General features: G+C 45.1%; 1 protein-coding gene across 7 annotated transcripts in view; it reads right to left on the bottom strand.

Annotated features, from left to right (window-relative positions):
* Window positions 1–26,917, bottom strand: part of NEO1 (neogenin 1) — a 169,982-nt gene that overhangs the window by 91,702 nt on the left and 51,363 nt on the right. For all 7 annotated transcript variants that reach the window (XM_038147601.1, XM_038147602.1, XM_038147603.1 and 4 more), the window contains exons 2-4: window positions 25,450–25,767; window positions 9,605–9,880; window positions 5,045–5,198 (exon numbers count right to left, since the gene is read on the bottom strand). In XM_038147601.1, coding sequence (XP_038003529.1) covers window positions 5,045–5,198; window positions 9,605–9,880; window positions 25,450–25,767 — 748 coding nt within the window. The remainder of the gene's footprint in view (window positions 1–5,044; window positions 5,199–9,604; window positions 9,881–25,449; window positions 25,768–26,917) is intronic.

Below are 26,917 nucleotides of genomic sequence, written 5' to 3'. Positions count from 1 at the left end.
TTGCACCCCATAACATACAATTACTGAGCCACTCTGGATGCCTCCCTCACAGGCTCTTTGTGTTTCATTATCACAAAATATAGTGAGCCTTTATTAATTTACTGTAGTCAAACTGTCAGTTATACCCTGAGGTTTGGGCTTTTCTTCCCTCTTTTAAATTACTATTCCCCAAACATCTTATAATCTATTTGCTGTCTCAGTAAGTACAGCAGATAAAATTAGACAGTAAATTAGATTATTTTGTGGGATCTACTACCAGAAAAATCTCCATAATTACTCTGCTATGCTTAACCTTTCCTGAGCTGGGCAAGTGTGATTCACTTGGTTCCAATCACTCAGAGCCCTGCAAACAGAAAGGTGTAATAATGGGAATCTCACTCATTTGTGGGAAGCACTAAGCAAAACCCTGCATTAAGGATGTGGATGTGATCCTACAAGCACAGACTTCATGTGAGCACGGCCAGCAGAGCAGAAATGAACACGGCACAAGTGCCCTCAGCTGTCACCTCCTCACTGTAGGGAAGTATTACATGTACAACCACGTTTCTGCAGGAATTTTTCAATTACATGAAATTTTGCTAAACTGAACAGCAGAAACCTGCTGCAGAGCTTGCTGGACTTTACAGACATTAAAATGTTACTGCTCAAGTCCTTTCACTGGCTCAGATGAAAGTTTTCATCTCATCTACTGCAGGTTTTTCAGATCCTGTGGCACCTGCATTTGTTCCTTCTCCCACAGACATGCCCTGATATAAATGAAGATGCAATATATGCTGTTGGAGCACATACTGATCCACACACTGCACAGCTTTCAGAGCAGATCATCTTCCAGACACTCCTCTGTGCCTGTGTCCCAAGCTCTGGGGACAAATCCACCAGGGACAGCCACCTGGAACTGCCCTTCTCAGGAAACTGGAAATTGTCAAAAGCATGAAGTGACTCCTGCACTTGCTGAAGAACAGACCCTTCACACAGCAGCATCCTCAGCCAGACTGGAGACTGGAATGAAAAATATTCACAAGGTAAGAAAAGCTCCAATGGGCTCAAACCTGAAGAGCCAAGCAATGTTGACACTACAGGAGATTTCACTTTAGGAAGTTTTCCATAAAGGGCCTAAGATTTATTCCAATGACTTCATCCTTCAGAGCCTTCCCTGCTTCCTTCCATTTCCCTCAGCATTCTCCACATTCCTGGCAGAAACATCACTGACTTGGAGTCCATGGAGCCAATCCAGCTGGAAAAGGAGGATATTGCCAGTGCTGAGCCTATGGGTGACATCTGTCCATGAGCCACCCGCCACCATGGATGACACACGAGGCTGGAGCCTTCCTTTGGGTTTTGGAGCTCCTAGAGCAGGGTTTAGTCTTTTCCCTTCTTTACAGACAGTGGAGTTTTGGGAAAACTATAAAACATGAAGATTACAATAGGGAGCAGTGAACCAATTCAAAGGAAATCTTCTTAGGCTTTAGTGGCATTCTTTATGGAGAACCAAGAAGTCAGCAGTCTCTCCACCAGACTTCTTTAAAAATCTTCAAGTTAGTGAGTTCAGAAGGATTCCCTGGAGCTCTAAGAGCCTTGTTCCAGTAGAAACTTGGAGCACTGAGTTAACCTCCATTTCTCACCCAACACCCAAAGCTTCCTTCTCTCACACTAATTAATTTGCAAAATATTTTATCACAGCAACTAATTTCACAATATATTGCATTACAGGCTGTCTGAACAACTGCCAAGGCTGCCATCACTCAAGTTTACTCATATTTATCCATTAACATAAATCTTATTGCAGTCTTCAACAAATAATCCATCAAATTTAATCGCCTTCCCTTTTCTCCAGATCTTATAACAAATATTTAATACCAAAACCCCACCACTCCCTATCCTTAAAATTAATCTATTTTCCTATACATACAGGCTCCTGTCCATATTCTCCTTAGGAATACCTAGGAATAACCTGAACGGCAAATATTCTATTTTGTATTAATTAATTACCACAGCTATGACAAAAGTAAAAATAAGGTTTTGTGTAAAACCCTTCAAAAGGGGTCAAAATTAGAGATAACCTCCCCACGCTGAGTTTTGTTTCCTAAGGCCAGGCACACACAGAGAAATGTCCCATTATATATGGCTATGCCTACATATATGTATGGTAATGTTTGGGGTGGGGGTGTGCATAAACAAACCTGGGATTTCAGAGCTTTTCCCAGGCAGAAGGGACATTAAAACCTGCCCAGATGAAAAGAATAGTTTTTTTTCTTGGGATAAAGAAAATCCACGCTAAGAAAGTCATACTTTTATATCAAAAGAGGATTTTAATACAAATTAAATGTGATTTAATTTGTAATTACATTAACAGACCATGCATAACAAGCTAAGGTAGCTATTTAGCAACAGTAACTGCAGGCTTTTCTCCAACAAAGAATCTTAATTTCTGGAGATTTTCCAGTTATTCTATTCACACCAATAACACAATAGCTGCAGGGTAAATGGAGTTTAAGAGGCCTCTGTTCTCAGCTCTTTGAATCTCTGCCCTGTTCAGCCACAGTCACAAGCAGCAGACTTGGGAGCTTTGGCTCAGTTTGATCACTTGAAAAAACAATGAAAAAAGTTTACCCCACAGAAGGGAAAAAGATCAAATTTCTACCTTTACCTACCTTAAAACTCAAGCCTACAATGAGCACATGCTTCACTTTAAGAAAAGAGCTAAGTGTTGCAGGAAGAAAAAAGTCAGCTGGAACCCACTCTTGTAACAAAAGGCAAAACACTAAAAACTAATGCTAAATATTCTGAAAAATCAGGTTAGACTTGGTTCAATCTGTGTACATTTGAAGATGAAGTATATTTACTCGTGTTATGCTCCAGCCCTCCAGAACAATTTCTCACTATGAGTTATGAGAAAAAAAAAATACCTGTGAAGGCCTAAGAAGTTATCATGGCAACCTCAGAGAATGAGGGAAGCGAATTCCAAAGGGAATTAACAGCACTGTATTCAGCAGTGGGAAAATCTGGGCTCTGTGTCTCAAAAATCGAGAAAATAAAAGGAGAGCTTTAACCTCCCTGTGCCCTGAATGTGCCACAGCTTAGAGAAGGACAGGGCATCAAAACTTCCTAAAGATGTGACACGACATCACTTTACATACAAGAACAACTAATTCAGATCTTGCCAGGCACAATTACTCTGCCATTTCACCCCATCTGATTGTGCTGCTCGAATGAGTCTGCACCAGCTTTCGTGGGGGAGTGAGCTCTTGTATTTATAAAACCCCCTGAATCTAAATCATGTGCCTTCACACTGACACAGCACCATCTCTCAGGGGCTGTTTGTCATTTCCCACAGCAGCCTCCCATCAAAGACAGTTCAAATTACCAGCCCCTGGATTCTTTTAATTTAAGAGTTGCCAAAAGAGAGATATATTATATCCCTGGTGCTGCAGAGACTTGAGCATTGTTCTGGCTGCTTTCTGTGTCACAATTTACCTCTCCTTGTTCCATGATTAACTTAGCTCCCCATTAATCTCACTGCTGACTTTGAGGGACATGGAAAACATTCAAATAACTGCTTGAAATCCTGGTTCTAGGAAGCATGTTCATTACATGGACAAAAATGGCCTTGATAAGATTTGTTCTGCTTTTTTAATACAGATTTTCTACCACATTATTCTGACTATGCCAGCAATGACAATGTGTAAGTTCTCACTCTATACATCTCTGAAAGCTCACTGATTTTTTGCCATCATGCCTACAGTTTTATTATTCTATTTGAATGAGAAAATGTTGCATTTTGCTTTAAACACTTATTCTTCCATTCCTGTGGGACTGACACGGTTTCCACTGCAGAAAGAATGAGTGCAGGGCTTCACATTCACAATACCCCAAGTCCTCCTCCTTTTCCTGCACTGTCCTTATTCCCTCAATTGCTGCTTCTACTCCAGTGCCAGGCTAAAAGTAATCTATTCTTAATAACCTCCCTGCTTCAGACAAGATATCTTGGCTTCAAATGGCTGCAAAAAAATACCCTGAGACTGTTCCAAAGTCTCCTGGAGACTTTGGAGACTACCTCCCTTATCCCAACACTGAGTCCTGAAGCCCTCCAGCATCTGGGATCAACCTCTGCTCTCCGGGTTTTGGGAGATACAAAGCTGTGTTTTGTGTCAGGTACATCCAGGCAGCGTGTGTGCTTGTGATTGTGATGTGTGGAAACTGATCATGGGACAATTAAAGGATGAATTCTAAAAAATAACTGAGGGAGTAAAGCATGGAAGAAGGCCTTTGAACTTATCCTTTGTGTGCAATTAACCTTTATAGCATCCGAATTAAAGCTTTAAGGATGTTGCTGCTGGACAGGAACTTTCTGCACGTAGCTAAGCCTTGAACAGCTTTGCAATAATCACCTTTGGAAGTGTAATTTTAGAATATTGCTTGTAGGAAGGAGCTTTGAAACTATAGCTTTAGAATATATGTAAAGGAAACATGCTTATCTCAACACCTTAGCAAAACAGTAAAAGAGCAGCTTGAGAAAGGAAGATGAACATCAACCCAAGGATTGATAGCTTCGACCAAGGGAAGCTGGACATCACTGCTATGAGATTTATAGTCTTTGCAATTAAAAGGTGGGCCCACATCTGGAGTCTGGACAGCACCAGCTGGGAGACTTCTTTCTTCTTTCGGAAGCCAAATCCCACCATCTGGGGATCCTCCTTTCTGGGGTACATCCTGAGAAAAACTAACTCACAATAGTGTATAGAATTGTGACGTAAAAATTGGGACTAGAAACTGCTGAGAAAGCTTATGAGTACTCCTATAAATACCTGTAAGCCTCAACCATCGGTGTGCAGCTGGAGGGAAAACTTCCCCCACTGTACCCAGCGCTGTTTTGCTCATACTTTACCACATTAATTAATAAGTTGATTGCTGCTTGAATATTGGCCTAGTCAAGCTTCTTATTTATAACAGTTTCAAGCCCACGGGAAGGCGCGCACTATCCCAAACGCGGACTCCAGCTGGATTCCTGCCGTCAGACAAGGACAGGCCGCCAGCCTTTACTCACCCGTCGGTGGGAAGCTCCTCGCCGTTGCGCGTCCACCGGATGAGGGGCGGAGGGGAGCCCGCAGCCACGCAGGGGAACACGGCGCTCTGCCCGGGCAGCCGGCTGAGGGACGAGGGCGGCTTCAGCAGCGCCAGCCCCTGCGGCTCCTCCGCATCTGCAAAGGGACAGGACACGGCTGGCACCGGGCGCAAACTCAGAAAACGGTCACGGTAAAAACCACCAAAACCCCTCTGAAGCAAAACCCAACCGGCCAAAGAAAATCACAAATGAAATCTAGAATTCCTTTCCTGCCCCTCCAGGGGATTCCATCCCCGCCTCACCCACAGCCTCTGCCAGAGCCTCTCCCAGCCCCGTTACCATTTCCTCCAGACATGCAAAGTGATTCCCCACTCTGGGGATTCTCACTCTTCCCACTCCAACTCTCTCTGTTACCTGAAAGTTCCAGTCTCAGGGCTGTAGTTTTGAGCTGGGGAACTATTCCATCTCAAAACTACAGCCCTGAAACTGGAACTTCCACCAGGTAGCAGAGATGTAGGAAAGAAAGGAACAGGTTTGAGTTTGTGCAGCAAGCCCTGGGCTTCATCAGGGAGCTTCCTGAGGAAGAGCTTTTACACGCTGGAGAATTAAATTATTGCAGGAGTGATTGACGCCAAGTAAAATACAACCACCAAGGAACGTGCATGCTGAATAACACAAAACAAAAACAAGCCCCACCAAGGCTTTCCATCCTTATGAAAACAGGGAATCCTCTGAAGTGCTTCTACATTGGATTAAGCTGAGAGGTGTTTGTTCCTTTTTCTTCCCACCCTTACGAAGAAGCACGAGGCACTGACATGTTTACTCAGTCCCTCCTACAGGGTGTACCCTCTGTCTGTGCCCTGCACTGTACAGATGAAGTGAGCTCTCCAGAGCAGCTGCGCTTTGGGCTGGGTGAGCCCTGCTCACCCTGCATCGCCAGCACCCTCAGGGGGGTTTGAAGGTGTTATGGCAGCAAAGCTCCACAACTGGACAAAGCCTCAAATTCTTTCATGCTATCTGAAATGGGGACAGTATTCTGCACCTACTCTTCTCCTGCTCCCTGAATGAAGCACCTTCTGTGTCTCATCACACATGTTTGGCTGCTCTCTCACTTGGGCCCGAGGTGATACTCACAGGGGTTTCAGGAAGTTGTTGTTTTGGTGTTCTTCAGCTCAAAACACTAAAAATAAAACTGAGTGTTCACAGCACTGAGCTCAGGGCACACACGAGCTCCGAGGCACAACACGAGGAGGTGCCAGGACACTTGGGGGAAGCAGAACAGGTGGAAATCCCATGTGGGAGCTGGCACAGGCAGAGGCAGCCAGGCTCTGAGCAGTCCTGGATCAGCCAGCCCCATCCCTGCGGCTCTGCCCGCATTCCTGGCAGGAACTGCTCTGCCTGCCCTGCTGTGCATGGGGAATGAGGAGCAGCACGTGGAGCCAGCCAGGCTGCAAAGCAGGGATACACCATCTCCAGGCAGCCATCCTTACACAGACAGGAGCCAGGATGATTCCCTGGAGTCACGACTCCGACTGCTCCAGGCTCCCAGAAGGGAGTTCAGTTCCCAGGTAAATGGAAACCGGATCCCAGAGTTAAGTGACATTTTTCCCTTGCAGTCCTATGTTTGAAAGCACCTGCTGTGAAGTGGCAGAGCTCAGAAATGCATCTTTCTGCTCAGTGGCAGCCTGGTATCAGCCAAAGCAGAACGTTTAAGGAGCAGAACGCTGTCTGAGGATGCAAATCCCAGGGATGCAGGAGTGTGCTGGGTGTGTTTCAGAAGCAGTGGTGGGTTCACTGTCAGCCCCACATCAGATAACCATTTAAAAGAGGAATAAAGTGAATAAAGAGCAGATTAATTCAAATCCTCCTTTCAAATACTTTTCAGGCCAAACAATCAATTACAGGGCTGCTCAAGACTGAGGGAGCTTTCCCTTCAACAGCTTAATCCCACTTTCTAAAAAAAGCCTGCCGGGAGGGATTTTACCAAACTTCACCATCGATACTTTTGGATTCATGATGGAGCAAAGGAACAGCATCATTTAAATTCCTTAACAGAGCTCTATTTCATCACTTTCAGCAAAGCATTCCAAAAGCAAGGAAACTACAGCTGGAGCCAAAAGGAATTCAAAAGATCAGCGTAACACAAAGTTTTCAACAAATCTTCAGTTTCAAAAAAAAGCAGCAAAATCCTCAGCATTTGCAGGGCTGCAGAAACATGAAGGCAATCCAAACTCAGGAATTCAATCAAGCATCTTTCCCTAAAGTGCTTTTCTTCAAACCCTGTAGCCTTAGTTGGAGAAGAGACAAGGCTTTGGAAAGGCCAAAGAACTGAATGAAACAGTCCTCCTATTTTAAGCACGATTCATTTCCAATGCCCCAATTTCAAAAGAGAGCTATGACTGTAAAAACTGGGGTATTTTACACAATAGAGTATTCTAAGTAGAGAAGGGCCATAGTCACAAGAAACAGAACTATTCCTTGAAAGGGACCCCTGGAGGTGCCCCCACCGCCTCGAGTCCACCCGCTGCCCACACCAGGTGAGGCCACCACGACATTGTCCAGCCTAACCCCGAGAGCTTCCCGAGATGGAAACTCAGCAACTCCCTCCAGCAGCTCTCCAGGAGTAACAACTGAATGAGAATTGCAACACGGAGACTAATCCAGAAGAGACAGCTCTGGGAACAATTCAGGAACCCCATACGAAACACAGCCTGTATTTCCCTAGTTTGGGAGAGCACAACCCACATTCCTGTCCTATTTTTGGTCACTTTTCAAACCTTTCTATTAGAACAGCTGGTGGTGTCACTGGGAACAGAACACACTGAATGTGCCAACAATTTACATCAGCACTGGACTTCTGTTCTAACAAAAATATCTCAACATTTCAGCACAACAGGAAAGCTGAACCTTCCAAAATAAAATGTCACCCCCTCTGAGGGTTGGAGACTTCCCAAAAAGTCCCACTGCTTAGACAATCAGAACTTCCAGAACACTGGAAGCACCTCAGCTCAAGTATCCCAAGAGCAAGGGACTAAGCATCAATTTCTTTGTGAAGCTTCCACAGCGTTTGAAACATGGGATTCAACCTGAGAAACATAGAAATCCCCAAAGTTTTATACTCACAGAAACAGCCAATTCCAATTTTGTATCATGTCACAATGGAAGTATATTTCTGGGGTTTTTTTTAAAGAAGTCTTTCCACAAAATGTCTTAAAAGCTGAACCATTAAATATGGGAAGGCCTGTGAGTGTCTCCAGTCTGTTTCCAACCACTGTTAAGAGCTCAAAGCCTGTGGACAAAGACCCTGAGTTGGAGACTTCCCCAAAGGTGCCAAAGTTTAGATGGTCAGAACTTCCTGAATATGGGCAGAATTAAAAACACCTCAGCTTAAGCATCCCAAGAGCGACAGACTAAGCAGCAATTTCTTTGTGAAGCTTCCACAAGGTTTGAAACATGGGATTCAACCTGAAAAACTGCACAAGTCCCCAGACATTTATACTCAAAGAAAGTTCCCCCTTTGTATCACATCCCAGTGGAAATGTATTACTGGCAGCTTTTAAAAATGTTTTCCCCAAAATGCCTTAAAAGCTGAACCATTAAAGCAGGAAAGCAGCCTGTGAGTGTCTCCAGTGCCCAGCCCTGCAGAGCTCAGGCCTGGAGCAGCTCAGTGCAGAGAGCAGCAGTGGGTACCTATAGTAAAGGCAGGGCAACCCCGACGACGGGGAGAAAGGGATGCATCCGACTCCATGGGTGTCAGAAGGCTAATTAATTACTTTATTATACTATATTACTCTATATTATATTCCATTACATCTAAACTGAATCTGCACAAGCACCCAACTCAACTCAGCTGCCCAAAACCTTGTGCCTGTGTGCTGACTGACAGCCTGCACACACGCTTGGCCCTGACAGGCCAAGGAAACAAACCACCCTCGCTGTGGGTAAACAGTCTCCATACTGCATTCTGCTTTGCACAACGCGGGAGCAGCGGATGAGATAAGAACTGGTTTGACCATTCTTTTCTCTGCTTCTCTCACTGTTTCTCTCAGGTTCAGAGAATGTTTTGATCGTTCTTTTCTCTGCTTCTCTGTCACTGGGATATTTTCTGAAAAATCTCTTCGCCAGGATTACTTCTCCGGGGAAGTTGAGAAGCCTCAGAGAAAAATGTAAATAATAATTATCTGCTTCTCTTCTCCCGTGTTCGCTGCTTTGGAGCGTGGTCTGGAGGTTGGTTACCAACAGGTGCACGTTTGGTTGGTTCCATGTGAATTGTTTTTACTTAATGACCAGTCACAGCCAGCTTTGTCGGACTCTGAGGAGTCAGTCATGAGTTTTCATTATCATTCTTGTTAAGCCTTCTATCCATTCTTTTTCTTTACTACAGTTTTAGTACAGCATTCTTTAAATATAATATAATATCATAAAACAATAGATCAGCCTTCTGAGAACATGGAGTCAGATTCTCATCTCTTCCCTCGTCCTGGGGACCCTCCCAAAGCCCACACTCCTCTCGGGTTCAGAGAAGGCGAAGGCCACAGGTACCTGGCAGGACTTTGAGCTCGGCCTCGTCGCTGTACTTGGGGGCGCCGCCGGCGTCCAGGGCGCAGCGGTAGAGCCCCGCGTCGCTGGCCGAGGCGTTGCTGAGCAGCAGGGCCCCGCCGGGCAGCTGCAGCGCGCGCGGCTCCGGGGCCAGCGGCTGCCGGTCGCGCTCCCAGCGCAGCAGCGGCGCCAGCTCGGCCGTCACCTCGCAGCCCAGCACGGCGCTGCCCCCGCGGTGCACCGAGGTGGGCTCCGGCTGGCTCGTGAACCTGGGCAGACCTGCAAGAAAACCAAAAGAATGACAGATTTGAGATGTTCTGAGCACGGCAGCAACGCTTGGAAGTTCAAGTCAAGACTCAAGAATGAAGTTAAGATGCTCTCCAACTCTTTAAAAAACTGAACAGCTGACGGGACAACGCTAAACATGGATGGTGTAAGGGCAAACAGACCCAATAATCACAGAATCCTGCAATGGTTTGGCTTGGAAGGGACCTTAAAGCTCATTCAGTCCCACTCCCGGCCATGGGCAGGGACACCTTCCAGTATCCCAGGGTGCTCCAAGCCCTGTCCATCCTGGGACACTTCCAGGGATGGAACAGCCACAGCTTCTACGATGCAGCCTACACAACACCTTCACTTAGCACCTCCAGCTACAAAAGCCTCTGTACGGTGCCACAAGGTAAACATTGAGGTAAATATTTGCATGTGAACATTCTCAGTGTGGCCGAGACCAGAGCTTCTCCAGGGCACACCACAGAGCTGACCCAGCAGCGCTGCACAACCCGCGTCACCTTTTCCATAAAAATATTCTCCAGAAACACCCAGAGCCCACTTAATGGCTTCACAGTTGGGCTGGGGAGGCCAAACCTTTGGGGGAGTTGTGGGAAGAGGCTGGGGACACAGCTGGAGCCACAGCTGAGGCAGCCAGTGAAGCTGGGGGCACATCCACGAAGCACATCCAAGACAGGGAAAACCACAGGACAGAGAGGGAAGTGTGAGGCACAATCCTGGAGTGAGAAGGCCAGGGGAGGAGGAGGGAGAGGAGGAAGGGCAGCTTTGGGTGTCACCCTGGCGAGACCAGGGTAGAACATGAGGCTGAAGAACTGGAAATTAAGGCAGGGAGTTGAACCTTGAAAATGGGGAGCAGGCAGGGAGGGTACGTTAGTTTGGTTTTTTCTTGCCACTCCAATTACTTTAGTTGTCAAGAAATTAAATTAATTTTCCGCAAGTCAAGGTCGTTCTGCCATTACAGTAACTGGGAGTGATCCCATCTTGACTCAGTAACTTTAATCTTATTTCCTCTCCACCCTGCTGAGGAGCAGAGTGAGGGCACAGCTGGATGGGCAGTCAGCCACAGCCACCCCATCCCAAGCATTCTGCATGGGAAATGATCAAATCTGCCACAGTTCAAGCCCCTATCTTCACAAGTCTCACTTTATACCTGTCACAAATGCACTGGGAATGCACCAGTAGAAGGACTAATCCTGCAGGACAGCCGGTCTGGACGAGGAGTCATACATTCTAACATTTGGGATTAGGATTTATATATCCTAACATATTCTGTCCTGTGAAGTTCCTTCCATAACCCTGTACAGTTCATCTCCAACTGTTACATATTTTCTTCTCTCTCTGAGTCCTACCTGGGGACTCCTTTCATAACTTCATTCCTCCAAGAAACTTTCTGTTTCTAGTTTTCCCTCCCAGTGTTCTTCCAACCAACTTGCAGGCCTTTGATCTTGACCTTGTTTTGGTATTATTTTGCGTCTTTGATATTTATTCATCAGTCCCTCCAAGGTATTCACAGGAACAAAAAATCCAACTTCTTTCTTTCAACTTTCCTTCTGCTTAATGAAGCTACAATCTTTCGTTTCTCTCCCTCATTCCCCTAACACCCATTCACCTTTAAAGATGCAGAATGGCAGGGTAATTTTGGAAGGAAGGGACCCAGCCAGAGCAGAATCAGCTACAAGGTCAGAGCTGGTAACTTAGGGATTGGTCCTGTGAGACCTCAAAAATCCCCAAGGGGTGCAGACTGCACAACCCTTGGGAACCTCTTCTACCTCAGGGAGCAAAAATCCCTCTTTAAACCCAGTCAGAACTTCCCTTGCTCCAACTGACCCCCAATGCCTCCTGCTCTCCCACCAAGCACTCCTGGCACTAACCCCAGTGCCTAGAGTAACCTCAGATCACAAACATCCACAGAAATGTTACAAAACTGCTTCTCTGTCTATTGAAAAGATCCTCCCAAAAGATGGAACCATCTCAGTGGCTCTGCACAATCAATCCTAGAACCCAAGGAACCTTTTCCTCTCCTGAATCACCCATCCCTCTGTCCCAGCACAATGCCAAGGTCTGGTATCTCTGCACCTGCCTGATTTGCACACTGTGCTCAGAAGTTCCATCATTAGTCAGTCTGCAGCATTACTTAATTCTTCCTGTGAGACCATGGAGGCCACAGCAAGGGTAACAAGGTCTCCTTGTTTGCCACGCTCACTAATTCAGTGGGTAAATAAGTTGTCCTTACAGCTGATGAGGCTGTTAACCCTGAGCCTCTGAACTCCAGTCTCTGAAGCATCTGTCCTTTCTGAAAATCTCCTTCTTGACAGAACCCATTATATGTTCATAATTACCTCTGATTCTTATCTCTCTCAATATTCTCATTTATTAAGAGCCCTGCATATTAAGCCAGTTCTTTCCCCATCTGGGAGGGAATCCTGGGTCTCCTCCTTTAGCCAGGTGACCCTGTGACTCCTGTTTTCACCTCACCTTTGCCATCTCTTTGCTCCCACTGGTACAGCCCCACACTGGCTACTTCAAGCACAAGCAGGAAAGTTCCTGGAGGACTGAAGCCCTGCAATTTCTCACATTCAGCTCAAATATCCTTTAATTTTAATCCCTTACAAGTACTGTTCATTTCCTGGACAAGACAGACCTTGTGCCTTCTGTTGTGTGCAGGTGCTCCACTGAGGTTAAATAAGCTTTATTCAAGATGGTTTCATTACTCACTAGAAATGAAATTACAGTTCATTTTCCAAGTCATCTTAAATGCCACTAAAACCTGTATTTCGTCATAGTCCTGTGTGGTTTTAAAATATACATTTTAACCTAGCCTATAATTTTGTCCTAAAGAGTAATTTTCTCTTATTCTACAATTATTGGCAATTTGCACTGCTTAAAAGCCTCCATTGTGGAGGAGGACCCTTTGCTTTAGCTAACAAACAACCACAAAACAATCATGATGCATTATAGAAAGCACTCCAAATCCAGGCCTTAATTACTATTAATTTGGAGATCTGTTTATAAATCCAGGAGCAGGTCCCAGAGTGCTGGCACACCTCCTGCAGCAGTGAGCCACTAGAAAATACCCTTTTATCTCCCAGAACCTTTCCATTACAGAGCTGCTCTCTTCAAAACATCAATTATCAACTTTGAAGCCAGCATTTCCTGAACTTTCTACAGTCATTTTTAGAGGCATTACCATGTAAGCCAATTCAGTCTAGTTAAACTACAAACACTTTTAAAACTATGTTTAAAGTTAACTTTTAAAAAAGCTGATGCTTTTTTTCTCAGTGCTTGGTATTTCCCAAACACTTCAATCAAGAGGTTCTAATGATGAGTAGAATCCCAAGATGGTTTGAGGTGGAAGGGACCTTAAAGCCCATCCAGTGCCACCCCCTGCACTGTGCAGGGACACCTTCCACCGTCCCAGGGTGCTCCAAACCCCATCCAACCTGGCCTTGGGCACTGCCAGGGATGGAAGATACACTCCAACTGAGGAAGCAGCCCCCACTCCTCACCCGTGTGTTGCAGGGCGATCAGTTGAAGACATCAGCTCATCTTTTGGTAAATCAATGTCGTGATAAATGACACTTTGGGCCTCTGACATTGAAGACAATTTTTTCATGTTTGTACACACATTAATCATTCTGTGGCAGTGCACATACATTAGCTATCGATTTCAGGACACCAAAGGAAAATACTACTGACCTAGCAAGAATGCAGGTTAATAAACTCAATTTAGGAAGGATGATTTTCCATTTGGAATGTTCTCTAAACACAGGCAGGAGAACACATAGGCAACAGTGCACTCACATGCACATAACAGGGATTAGATGCATCCCAAACCCCTCATTTCTGCTAGGACAATGCAAATGGCAGAGAAGGTGGGGAAGTTAACTCTGTGCCTCTCTTCTCCTTCCCTTTTGTTTCTTCCTTCCCCTCATCCAAGCCCAGAGCAATGGCAGGAATGTGACTGAACAATCTATTAATGCAAATGTGGTGCATTCAATCAGCATTCCCAGTCTCAGCCTTACTGAGATTTGTGGCTCATTGTCTCCATCTCTGAAAAAGATGTGCCTAGAAGAGCAATAATTCCCATGCTCCTAGAAAACACAGATGGTTAAAATTCTGGCTGTAGTCTCCTGCCCTCAGTGGAGCCAGTATTTCATCTCCTAGAGTCTGCAGAATCAGGGAATTCACTGCCCTGAGCCAGATGCCAATCTAGTTCAGCAGCCTCCCTGCAACTGCAGCCGGTGCCAATCATTTCCAAGGAGACTGAAAGGAAAAAAGCTTCATTATCAACCATTACTAAATAATTCCCTCACCTGAGTGCAATAACTCCAGAGTCACACCTGCGTGTGCTCTGCAGCCTGCCAGCAACACTGCAAACGCTGCTCTGCTTCGTGTGGATGCCACTGCCATGCACAGTTCAACCCCCTCGGAGTCCTACCAGCCCTCTGGGACCCGTGTCACCAAACCAGCACTGCAACAGGCAAGTGAGCAACGAGAACCCCCTCCCCATCTCTAGGGAAGAGGAAGCTGGGAGGAATCCCCTTTTCCTGCCTGGGGCAGGGCTGTATGAGTGCTCACAAGCCTCTGGGAGTTTTCCTCACGTGTGTCCCCTCTGTTGCCACTGCTCTGAGTGGGATTTAAGATAACACTTCGTACAAGCATTGGACTGCTCTAAACACACACATCACATGTTTATGCAATTTACATTTTCCCAAGGCTGGTTTCAGGCCTTCTCGTGACATCTCGACGTGCTCAGCAAATGTCTTCCATTTTTCCCCCCGTTTCTACTGCAATAAGGAAAAAGTAAAGCACAGGAGCAGCTGGCAGGTTTTCCATCCTGTTCCCTCCTGGATACCATCTGTGAAAAGCCTTTGCTGCCCAGAGTTAAGTTTTATTCAAGCTTCTCCCAACTTACCCAACTCAAAACTAACTCCAGCAGCACCAGCTCCAAACATTCCACCCCACAGCTTCCACTCTGCATCTGAAATTCGTCCAACTAGTCTGTGAGTGATCCCTCAAACTGCTCACAATTTTCAGCCACTTGAATTTTCCCCCATTCCTGTCTGCCTGATCGAATTTGAACTCATGACAAATCCATAACTGGGACTCCTTTCCCCAAATGGCCTCTTGGGAAGTGTGGGGATTTCAGCACCACGAGGAGGTCCTGGAGAATGGGAACACGATCCCCTATTGTTAGGACAGCTCCAACATCTGCTACCCTTCAGCGGCGCAGCCATCACAAAGATGCCGCCTATTTTGTTAGTGCAACAGCTCCTCACCCCAACCCTGCTAAAAAATTAATAAGTCCAGCCATCTGTGGACACTTCATTAAATTATCACAGCTCCTTCTCTCCAACATTATTCAGCATCATTTGTTGGAGTGGCAGAGGTGTGAAATGGCTTAAAATACACTGCTGCTAATGAGACATATTTCATGGATCTCACTGGCACACGGAGCAGACTTTGTAATTACAAACACTCCTGCAGAACACAAGTCCAGCACCACCTGAATGAGGACATGGCCAGATGCTTCCATCCTTGCTTCAAACACCCGCAGCACATCATTCTCCCCCCTTGCTTTAGGCACACCAGACAGGAGAATGCAACCAAAAATCCAGGCAGGAGACAGCTCCTTGGGGAAGGGATGGGGATTTTTACAAGGACTGTAACACGGAGAGAGGAAAACCTACCAATGTCCTTGCTGGATAAACAGAGGTGGGAAGTATACGGAACACAGAACACAAATGAGGAATGTCGGTGCATAACCAGAATCCTGACCTGATTAAACACAGCCGTGACAACACGGTGTGTGCTGATTAAAAACAGCGTCCCTTGGCCAGAACGAGAGCAAAATGTCACTGGACACATCAGTAACACACACAGACACAGGTACTGTCACACACAATGACACACTGAGTGACCTGGTGGCACCTCAGAGCTCTTCTGAACAAACAACTGAACTCCAGATGTCCCAAGGCCCCGTTCAAGCTCAATTAGCTGATGACATGGGGAAGGTCCACAAAAAACCATAGCGAGAAACAGCAAAATGTTGCAGAAAATATTGTCCAACCTGGCCTTGGACACTTCCAGGGATCCAGGGGCAGCCACAGCTTCTCTGGGCAACCTGTGCCAGGGCCTCACCACTCTGACAGGGAACAGCTTCTCCCCTTTATCTAATACACATTGAAAAATTTTAGAGGGTGTTTGGACAAGGAAAATGCATCAGCATAATATGATGTTCTACCTGGCAAAACAAGCAAATCCAAATTCTAGTTAGGTGATATAAAGAGGAGATGAATAAATTATTTCAGGAATGAAATGGGAGTGACAAAATGACTGAAGATCTCCAAAAACACAGAGGTCACTAGTGACAACCACAAGTACAAGAAAAGCAGTGGGAGTGAGGTGGGGATGTCTATCCATAGCACATGGTCAGGCTCAAGAAGTGCTGCAAGGAATGCCACAGACCAAAAAAAATAGATCTTCTGATGGAGGAGGTGAAACAGTATAATGAAAATTGGAGACAGGACTGGCAGTTCAAGGGCCAAACAACACAAAAGCTCCAGCAGCAGCAAGAAAAGCTGCAGCAGCCAATGAATCTGACTTCCACAGACACCAAGGAACAGCTAAAACAACATTCTAATGCCAGAAAAAACAAACTGAGGGCATGCAAAGCATGCAGTCATTTATTTGCTGCTGTTGAAGATCATTCTAATAGCAAGACCAATGAAACCCCCGTGGGATTTCAAGAGAAGCCCTAAAGATAAGGCACACAGATTGCCTCATCATTTAAGGAGCTTCAGGTCTTCATCAATAGACTGCCTAAAAATAAGAACCCCACAGGCTCACAATTACTCTTTCTAAAACAAAATCGAGAGCCATAACAAAAGAAGAATAAGATCCGAGGGTTGTGGTGAAAGAAAAGAGCTTGACATGTTAAATAATTTTAGTTCCAGGCGAGGCTATCAATTACGGAAGCTCATGTGAACAAGCTATTCAAAGAAGATTAATGCACAGAGAGGACTGTCAGGATAAATTTATCACAAAACTGGAAGAAAGGAAAGATCTGAAAAACTTTTGCAGGCAACTCTATAGACAGTGACAAAGACAGCTGGTACCTGACAACAGGCATTTAAAGACAGGAAATAACCAACAATTTCACTGCAAACTCCTCGGGTGCCTGAATGGCAAAGAAAGCCTCAAAACCAGGGTGCTTGAAGGCTGATAGAACAGAAACAAACACAAAGCACAAAGAACTTTTACAGACGCAAACACGCAGCTCAAAGAGGTGTCTGGAGACAACAGGGGTGCGTGGCAGGATAGAGGCAAACACTAAAAGCCATGTAACTGCAAATTATCCAACAGGAGCACACTCAGGTGCCATCAGCACACCACTGACCCCTCCAGCAGCTGCTGGCCATGAACCTCAGAGTACCAGGAATAGGTTTTTAGAGGTCTCTCCACAACAGAGCCTTTCTTTGCCCAATTTTAACTCAGTTTTTAAGAGCAGATTGACAGTGCATTTAAGCCAGGGCCAACTTCAGAAGCTATTACAGAAGGAAGAGGAACACCTTTACAGAAACATCTCCCCATGTTCCCCTAAAATATGGGTTTCTATATGCAAATGAATAGGGCTTGGAGAGTTTAAAAAATTTTTAACATCCTTATTCCCAGTGTATTTATGTGAAGGGTAAGACATGCCCTATGCTTTTAAGAATGTTACTGAGAACTAGCCTCACTGAAATCAGCCCTCGCAAATGTCAAAACCTAATTTTTCCTTACTCTAAATATTTTTCCTCCATTTTGTTTCCTTTTCAGGGTCGTTGAACTTCATCTTGAATTTTTGTTACAGAAAAATAAAACCTTAATCAGAGATACCCTTGTGCCTTGATACTTCTTACCCTTGCTGCTTTTGTGTCACCCTTCACTCGGGGCAATAGTCCAGCTTCTTATCGTTCTCAAAAAGCAACGTCGAGTCAATCAGACACCTGAACCGTGTCAGCACACAGAGCCTACCCTGTGCACTAACAAAGCTGAAATCTGCTGATTGCACACAGGAGCAGGCAGGGACAGGAGCACAGGCTGCAGATGTAAGCAGCGCTCTGCTGACAGCTCGGGATTCCCAGCGAGCTCCGCGCTAACTTGTCAAACAGAATTACACAGGGATTGCTGGTGCTGACATGCAGAGCGGGAAGAGGGGAAAATCTGATCTGAGTCAAAACATTAACAAATGAGAATCCAATCTAAACAAAGTTCAGCCAAGTTTCTTGTTTAGGGGTGTTGATGCACCATCAGTGTGGTGTCACTTTGTCCTCCTCTCGCCATCCAGACCCCCAGCCGAGTGTCAGCTCACAGGATTTCAGGGATTTGCTCCCAGCTCCCTTCCACCAAATTCCTGTTTCTCCACAGATTAACTCTATCACCTGCCATATTTTCAAAGGCAAAGGTCAAGAAGGAACATATGCTGCAAAGAGCTCCCATTTCTTAGGATTTACAGTAAGTTTATATTATTCTGGAGTACATGAACATAACTTTGCCCGTGAACTAAATGCACAAAGGATATTCCCTTTGCCAGTTACAGGACTTGCACTGCACAGCACTTGAATTTCAGTCTGGGAAACATGAGGCTTTTTCTGAGCAGTGCTATTACATCATTAGCAAAGCAGGAAGCTCAGGCACGAGTGCCACACATCTCCCTGTGTCCCCTCTGCTGCAGCTTCAGCAGAGCATTTGTCACCCTCCAGCAAGCACAAATGAGCTTTAACTGGCTCACTGACCCACAGAATTCGGGACAGGGATAGTATTAGTCACAATGAGCGGCTGGATTTGGTTTGATAGAAGGTGAAATAAACTTGAAATACAAAAGCTTAAGAAAACCTGTGTTTTCCAATAGGAACTAGTTTTAAGCAAGCAATTAAGAGTCTCTTCACCTGGGCTCTGACTTGGTCATTAGATGTCAATGAAGAGTTTCAAAACAAGCAGGTCACATTCCCTGCTGTGGGCTTTCCCCAGGGTTCCAGTGGTAATCTGGCTGCAGGCAAGTCCTGCCCTTCTCTGCCCTGGACATGGCAAGAGGCTCTGGTATTAAATCCCAGTCTAAGACTAAAAATGTATAATAGTTTTGAACCTGGACCTTTGCCTTCAGTCCAAGAACTGCAGACCAGTTCAAAGGCTCACATAGATTTTCTTTGCTACTTTAACTGGACAAATGTGAACTGCAAGAACTGAGAATGACAAATAGCAGAGTATTTATTGTCTTAAGTGTCTAAACTCTCACACTTTCAGTAACAGCTGACAGAACCTGTACAAACTGCAGTTGTGTTAAAACCACCTTTGCCATTTACCTGTCATGAAGAAATGCATTTTGATCTAAAACAATTTATGAAAAATGCAGATGGTTTTTTCATAGAAAAACGCATTTCTGCAAGGAAAATTTATCACCCATGTCACTTACTGGCTAAGTGCTCTTAAGTACCATCCTCGTAGTATCTATGCTCTGAGGTTTTTTCCAATTCCAAGATACAGAACGTTCTTTATTCACAGAGATGAGATCAAGATTACTTTTCTCTCCTTGCTGTTAAAGGAAATGTGCAATCCTGGATAAAAATGTGCTGTTATTTCTAAGTTAACCCCATCTCTGCAGAGCTGGGACAGTTTGTTCTGAGCTTCTCTCTCACACTTTGGGATGGCACATACAGTCTGGTGAGAAATAAAACACTGCTCAGCTGTAATCTTTAGAGCTTGGCAAACTTAGAGGACATGAGCAAATAGAACCAAAGAATCTGGCTACTTTCGTGCAGCTCCTTGCAGTTACGGTAAAAAAGGCAAAGATAAAATTTCAGCTCAGATTAATGGTTGAAAAAAATCCTAATCTAGTCACCATTATTTATACAGAAATAAGAGATTGATATTCAATAGCTAAGCACTCCAACACCCCAGAAGGAAACACGGCACACCTCTGCTGCTGGGCTTTGCAGAGCTCTACCTTGAACTGCAAGCCCACATCCCTGCAGGTCCTGCTCCCTCCCACAGCCTGTGCTCAGGGCATGGCCTGGATCATGATTTCTTGGCCACAACTTCACCCACTGCCTGTAATGGATTCAGAACTCCTTATCTCTACCTGCCCTCCTCATCTGCAGCACCTTGGTGCATTAAAACAAGTAATACTTTAAATTTATGGTAGAGAAATTCTGTATTAGCCCATGGACAAAAGGCAAAGCACGGAGATCTGGAGCTGGTGGCATGAGCTGCACCAGAAGAGGATTAGACCCGGGCATCACCTGGCTCAGAACTCAATTAACTCCTCCAAGCCTCAGGAACCACCACAGCCCATCCAGCCTCCTGCAGCTCCCCCAGGCATCAGTTTGGAAGGCCCAAGCTGGACACATGTAAGATGCAAATAAATCTTGAAGAGGCAATGTGGTCAGCTAAAAACTGGAGCAATTTCCCAAGCAAAGTCCATTCCCTCTGTCTGATGTCTGGAGGAACTCTCAGCAGCAAAACCCGACCAAGGGCAGGTCCCTCCTCCCTGCAGGGCCCTTGTGACAGCTGGCACGGTCACAGCAACCTGGGGACACCTGACCCCACACAGAGAACAGCCACAGGAGCTTTGGGTGCGCTTCTGAGAGTGCCCATGTTGTCAATGAGCTGCCCCAAGCCCTGTGCCCCAGCACAGCAGTCCTGAGGAGCCATGGATGGGCAGCAGGGACCAGCAGGAGGAGGGGGTTTACCCAGGTCAGCAGAGCAGAGAACACTGTGCTCAGGAACAAAGTGCTTGAGGACGGCTGGAATTACTCCAAATCCTTCTTCCAAGTATGCACGTGGTGGCCTTGGCCCACTCCAGCATCCCCAACTGGAAGTGGAAAAGCAGGAAGTCTCCCAAGGTCTCAACACAAAAGAACACGTGAAGCTTCACCGAGGCATTTCCAGAGTCACTTCTCACACACATCCTCCTCCTGGGCTGTGCTGCCCTGCAATGTGCTCAATGTTTCAAATGAGATACTACACTTTTATTAAGCACTTATCAAATCTTGCTGGTTTCTGAAGCATTTCAGAGTTCAATGTTGCACATGGCAGGAGCATTTCTTAACAGGAGTGATTTGTCTGTACCTTTTCTAAAAGTAATTACAAAATGAAGGCTTGAAAAAAAATTCTGTGAGTATTTAAATGAGAAATAATTCAAGGAGATTATTTAGTTGAGAAAAAACAAGTCAGAAACTACCAGCAAGTGCTTCTGAATTAATATAACTCAGACACACCTGAAGTTTGCGCCGAGGCAGTGCCACAGCTGCCTCATCACAGCCAAGCAAATGACACAAAGCTCAAAGCCAAGAATTATCAAATGCAAGGATAAGTGGAAGAAGAAGAAGAAAAGCAGCTGGGTTCACTTGGGGAAGGAAGATGACAAGAGGTGAAACAAATTTAGTGAGCAGTCTTGAAATGGATTTACAGAGCAAATAAATCTGCATGATCAAACTCAGTGCCCCTGTCACACTTCCCAACTTTTAGATCCTCATGTATCCGTGCTCTTAATAAAAGCTTTAACCAAGCCAAAGTAACAAGTGACTGGGGAAAATCATCATCTCAGGAATATTTTCAGCTCGTGCCATTATACTTTTTATTAAAATACATACATATTTATTTTTCCAAGATAAATTACAGACACAGATCTCCAAAACTTTGTAAATCTATTTTTAATCCATGTTTTACAGCAGCTTTTTTAAACCCCCTACCGTTCTTAAGATCTAACTGGCACTTAAGTATCAAAGACAGATTTGCATTTCAAAAGCCAATTAAAAAACATAGTGTACCAAGGCACTGATTACAGTGTTGTGGCTTTACATAAATTAGGCAGTTCCTTTGACTTTCCCTATTTCAAATCCATCATAACAATGGGAAAATCCTACACATTACATGGACTGTATGACCACCCTCTCCCTTCACTGCCCTTAGAAACAGGGGATGACAAACTCAACCCTCACTGGTTTGAACGAACCAAACTCTGGAGGCTCCCACTGAATGGGAAAGAGATACTCATATCCCCAAACTGCTGCTCATTAAAGAAAACTAACATTTATTGTTGTTTGCAGTTCCTAAAAATCAAGGATTTACTGCTACAAGCCTGGCAGGACAGCAAATACTTTCCAACCAAGGTGTAGCAGCACACAATTTCAAGTTACAGACTAATTCAAGTGCTCTTCACAATGGAATGTTTTATCATGCCCTCTGACTTTCTGAAATCTGAAGGCAGCAAAGATCAGTTTCTTTACAAGGCTCAGTTGCCACAGGACCTCTTGATCCTCACCCCTCCAGCAGCCCAAAGAGCAAAGTCTTCTCATGGATCGTCACGCACGGAGAAGGTCCTTGAAGGGCACATTGCCAAGGGCACAGCGAAGCTGCCATGACCCACTCCCCTGGCACAGCACACTCAGAGCAGGTCACACACAGACTGATGCAAGCCCAGCCAGCCTGTCTCGAACACAATTCCTGCAATCCTGACCCAGCACTCCAGGCCCAGGCACTCAGGGCGTGCTTTGGGTTGAGTTTTTCATACAGTGGCTCACTAACCAAACCCCTGTCACCCTATGGTAACAAAAGAGCTTCAGATTCCAAAACCCCAAAAATTTAGATCCCTCAAACGAGAATAAATAGGAAGTCCTGACTTGAGAAACTTATCCAAACTTGGCCACCTTCCTGCAGGTGGATTGCTCAGCACCATCCCCCAGCTGCGCAGCTCCAAGACTGAAAATTCCAGCCCTGTATCTACGTGATGGAACACAATGTGTTATTACTGCATTTCCTTGCCCTGGCCTCTGTGACACACCAGAACTTGGCATTTTTGAGAGTTATTTAATGAGTAAGAAGCTGTTAAAACACGCAACCTACACTTCATCGTGTTCCCTTTTAGGGATTAGGAGCATAACAGCACCACACACACACAGCAGAGGAATCACTGCTCAATTAAGAGGGGAATTTGCTCCCTCCCACTGGAATTTTGAGGCCAAGGGGAGCCCTTACTATGCCAACAATGCCCACGCTCACCACAGCCTGAAAGCTGCCAATTAAAACAAAGAGTGGGAAGGAATATTAAAAACCACTGCTAAAACGAAGGGATTCAAATGAGGGCAAGAAAAGCAACAGGCTAAACCAGGATTTAAATATTCCACCTCTCATTCCAAAGCCTTCAGCAACCAAAGTGCCTTTTCCCCTGCAAGAGGATTAAACTCGGCATGGTCTTGCCCAGCTCTTGGCACTTGGCTGGGGTGGTAAATAGGTTTTCACACCCCCACATCTGCCAAAGCCTCTGCAGCAGCGCAGCCAGAGGATGCTCCGGGGCAGGTTTCCAAAGCACGGGATGGCAAAAGGCAATGCACAACATGTGTCACCAGCATTTCCTCTAGTTCTGGGCGATAAAAGAATCATTTTTACTGCATGGAATTAATCAATAATCTTAATACACAGCTGTTGGGCCAATGTGAGCCAAAGGGGCAACTGGTTGTGTGAGGAAGGTCCTTATTGTCTTGGGCTAGACTGTATTTGTTGTTTTCTACCTAAGATTTTTTGGAAAAAAAAACCTCACCAGAACTGCATTGTTGTTTGTTGTGGGTTTTTTTAAAGTAGGCTCTTGGGTTTCTTTTTTATTTTTCCAAGTACCTGGGTTCTTTTTCAAGTACTAAAAGGCTCTTAAAGATTCCATCATTTTAGAAAATATCAATTGAAATAGTACCTTCTACCTAGACAGGAGAAAATGGAAGTGGAAATTCAGCAGATATTTTGGCTTACCTTCATTTTTAACCCCATTAACCTCACCTAATGATCATATAGAGCAGGCTGATAGCAGAGGCAGGAGGCTGAAGGCTCTCATGTGGAAAGCAGCAGAATTAATCCCGACAGCAGCGAGGCAAGGAGGTGGTAATTGCTGGAGAGAAGTGTGGGAGAACTGCCTTTATTGTCCTCATTGCCAAGAAGCTCGGAAATCTATTCCTCATTAAGAGATTCTCAAAGTCACTCTTTTAAGGTATAAAACCCCAATTTTTCTATTTCTGACGCTGCTGATGTTTCACAACAATGCTACAAGCCCAGTTAATGGGAACAACATCCGAATACAAACGATGGAAGCAGCAGCTCTGGGAGACGCGGGAGCACCACTCAGGAAGAATTCATTACCCCGAGACATTTATTAAGCAAAGGAAAAAAAAAAAACTGTTTGAAAAAGGCTGGCAAACATCATTAGAGAAACAAAGGAAAATCCCTTCACAGGCTTTTTTTTTCTAGTTACAGTGCCTTAGTTTACCTTGGGTTTTTCGTTTGGTTGGTTTTTGAAGTCTCACCCTTACTCAGTAATTACAAGTCTCTTCCTGCTTTCCTGTTTACAAGACACAAGCTGACAATACCAAGCCCTGAGAAATAAGCAAGTGACAGAACAAATCACTTTTCCCAGACATAATCTTTATTTTTACCTGCAAACTTCATGCTCTCACTGCTTCCTCCACCCCCCCTCCCCCAAAAAAGCTATCACCTATCAAGTCTAAAGGGTACTCGAAACACCAAAGCCGAGGTTATGGCTTGGCCTTTTTAATGGAAAATTGTGTGCATTTGGTTGGGTGTTACTTTTCAGGCTTCCTTGTTCACACCTGACACTCAAGAAACAGAAAATCCAACTCCCCAGGACTCCATTCCCTACCCATCTCCCAGTCCTGCAGGGATTGTACACACTGCTATTAGGAGCTTCCCAAATGTTTCAGACAGAGCAGGTAATTCACCACATACAAGCACAGAAAGTTATTTTAAGGTTATTTATACATAAAGAAAGCAAAATCCTGTTTTCTTCCCCCTTCTAAGCTGTGGTAAATCTCCATTGTGATTTCAGACACCTGACACTTCTCTTAATCCATTCATTGCAGCTTGCCTGATCTCCAGCATTTCCTGAGAAATACCCCACATTAAGCTGCTTACAGGAACAGAACATGTGCCAGCTCGCAGCCAGTAAACTGAGAGCCACAGTCCCAGTTTCCCTGAGCTGATGGAACCAGCTCATGTTCCTTGGGAAGCACCTTCCCATTTTTCCACGGGCAGAGCGTTCCTTTCTGTGAGAAATGATGCTCACTTCCAAAAACTGAAAAGGTTTATTCAAACCTTATCAAAAATACAACAGAGGACTGAATAGAGAAAATACTACAGCACCAGGAGCAGAGGATTTTCCCCACCATGTGCTCATCACATAATGGAGTTTTGCCTTTTAACCCTTTAGCCTCCCCCAAAGGTCTGTCCATTGAATCCTTCTTTGCTGCCCAGTGCTGGAGATCACTTCCTGACATCTCGATTGGAGGTCAGGTGCTGCCACAGTACCGAGCCAACCCTCCCAAATGTCCCAAAGCCAGGCCACCCCCTGATAACAAAACAAGGGAGGGTGAAACTTAACTATAAACCTATAAAACTTCTCTTAACATATACACATGATATTTGCCTTTGAATTGGGAGAGTCAGCCATCACATTACTCATCTGTCCCACCTTCCATCGCCACGTTCTCAGGCACGCTCCCAAACCAGAGCCTTACCTGCCACGGTGAGCTTCGCCGTCCTGCTCACGATGGTCCCCAGGCTGTCCACGGTTGCCACACACTGATAATATCCTTCATCAGGTTTATTATGCTTGGAATGCACCACGCCGTTAATTAATAAAGATCCATCTGGCAGCAGCTGGCGGCGGTCGTCCGACACCAAGTTGAGCAAAGAGCCATCCTTCTTCCACTCGATCCTGGGCGGGGTCTCGCACTGAGCCGAGCAGTTCATGATCACCGACGCCCCGCGCACCGCCAGCACGTCCAGGGGCTCCACCAGGAAGTAGAAAGGAGTGAAGGTTCTCACAAGCGACTCTGTGAAACATCACAGAATTTTTGGGTTAGTTTTTGGGTTTTTAATGTGAAACACACTCTCCTTGAAGATACTGTAATGAACACGAGCACCGCTCACCTCCTCCCCCTGAACGCATTCAAGCGGCTTGGTCTGTGCGACAGTGCTTTCTGCTTTGATTGTTCCCATGGTGGACCCTCAGATTCCCAGACATTTTCATCCCTCAAATGTATTTCCCTGCTCTGCTCTCGGCCTCAGTGGTGTGGGTGCCCTCCTTTGGTTTGTGGAACCAAGATTGGGAACCATCAAGAACAATTCAGCCCTCAGGAGGAAGTCTCCCATTCTGGCTTCACACACCTTGCAAGTGTCATACAGTGTTTGTTTTTACTTCTGTTCTAGCCCAGGATAAACATGATTACTTTTTCATTTTAAGTATTCCCCAAAGAGTTCTGTAATTAACATCTAGTTTGCATGAAGAAGTGAATTTTAATTACTGTCTTTCTGGTGTATTTGGTCAAGCAGAACGATCGTGTGTCAATATCACTTTGACTTGTCTTAATTTAATCATCTGTAGAAAACAGAAGACAAATTCTTCCAGAGAAGAACAGTTTTCCAATCAGCATAACCCCAAGCTCAAGGAAAAGGGCATCTCAGTTTTTAAAGCCCACCTTAGAATTAACACTCATATAACAATAACAAACTCCTGCACTCATCTCAAAACCATTTCATCCCTCACCATTGATCATTCCATCTCATGGTCAATAAAAAAATTGTGAAATAGTTTAAGACCACCTGAAGGACAAATACGCATTTAATAATGAGATTTGTTTAATTAAGCCACAGAATAATTCTGGGGTTTGAGGAAAAAGCACAAGCTCTGAAGGCAACCTTTACTTGCAAACAAAGGCTGTCCTGGAAGCATTGCAGCTTCTCCCATTGCTTGCTTGTTTGTGGAGTTCTTTTAAATCGGATTTACCTTCTAAAATGACCTTAATTAACAAATTGATGTGATTTCCTCTATCACCGAACTACACAGAGACTCCCTGGTCTCCAAAGAGCCTCCAGCTTCCCCCCGGAGGGACTCCAGCCTTCCTGCACAGAGCCCATTGTCTGTGCCACTCACAATTCACAGCAACTTGGAGATAAGGCAGGAGTGGTGCGAAAGAATCAACA

This window comes from Motacilla alba, chromosome 10, assembly GCF_015832195.1.
Source record: "Motacilla alba alba isolate MOTALB_02 chromosome 10, Motacilla_alba_V1.0_pri, whole genome shotgun sequence".
Taxonomy (NCBI): domain Eukaryota; kingdom Metazoa; phylum Chordata; class Aves; order Passeriformes; family Motacillidae; genus Motacilla; species Motacilla alba.
This window is presented reverse-complemented; position numbering and strand designations above follow the sequence as displayed.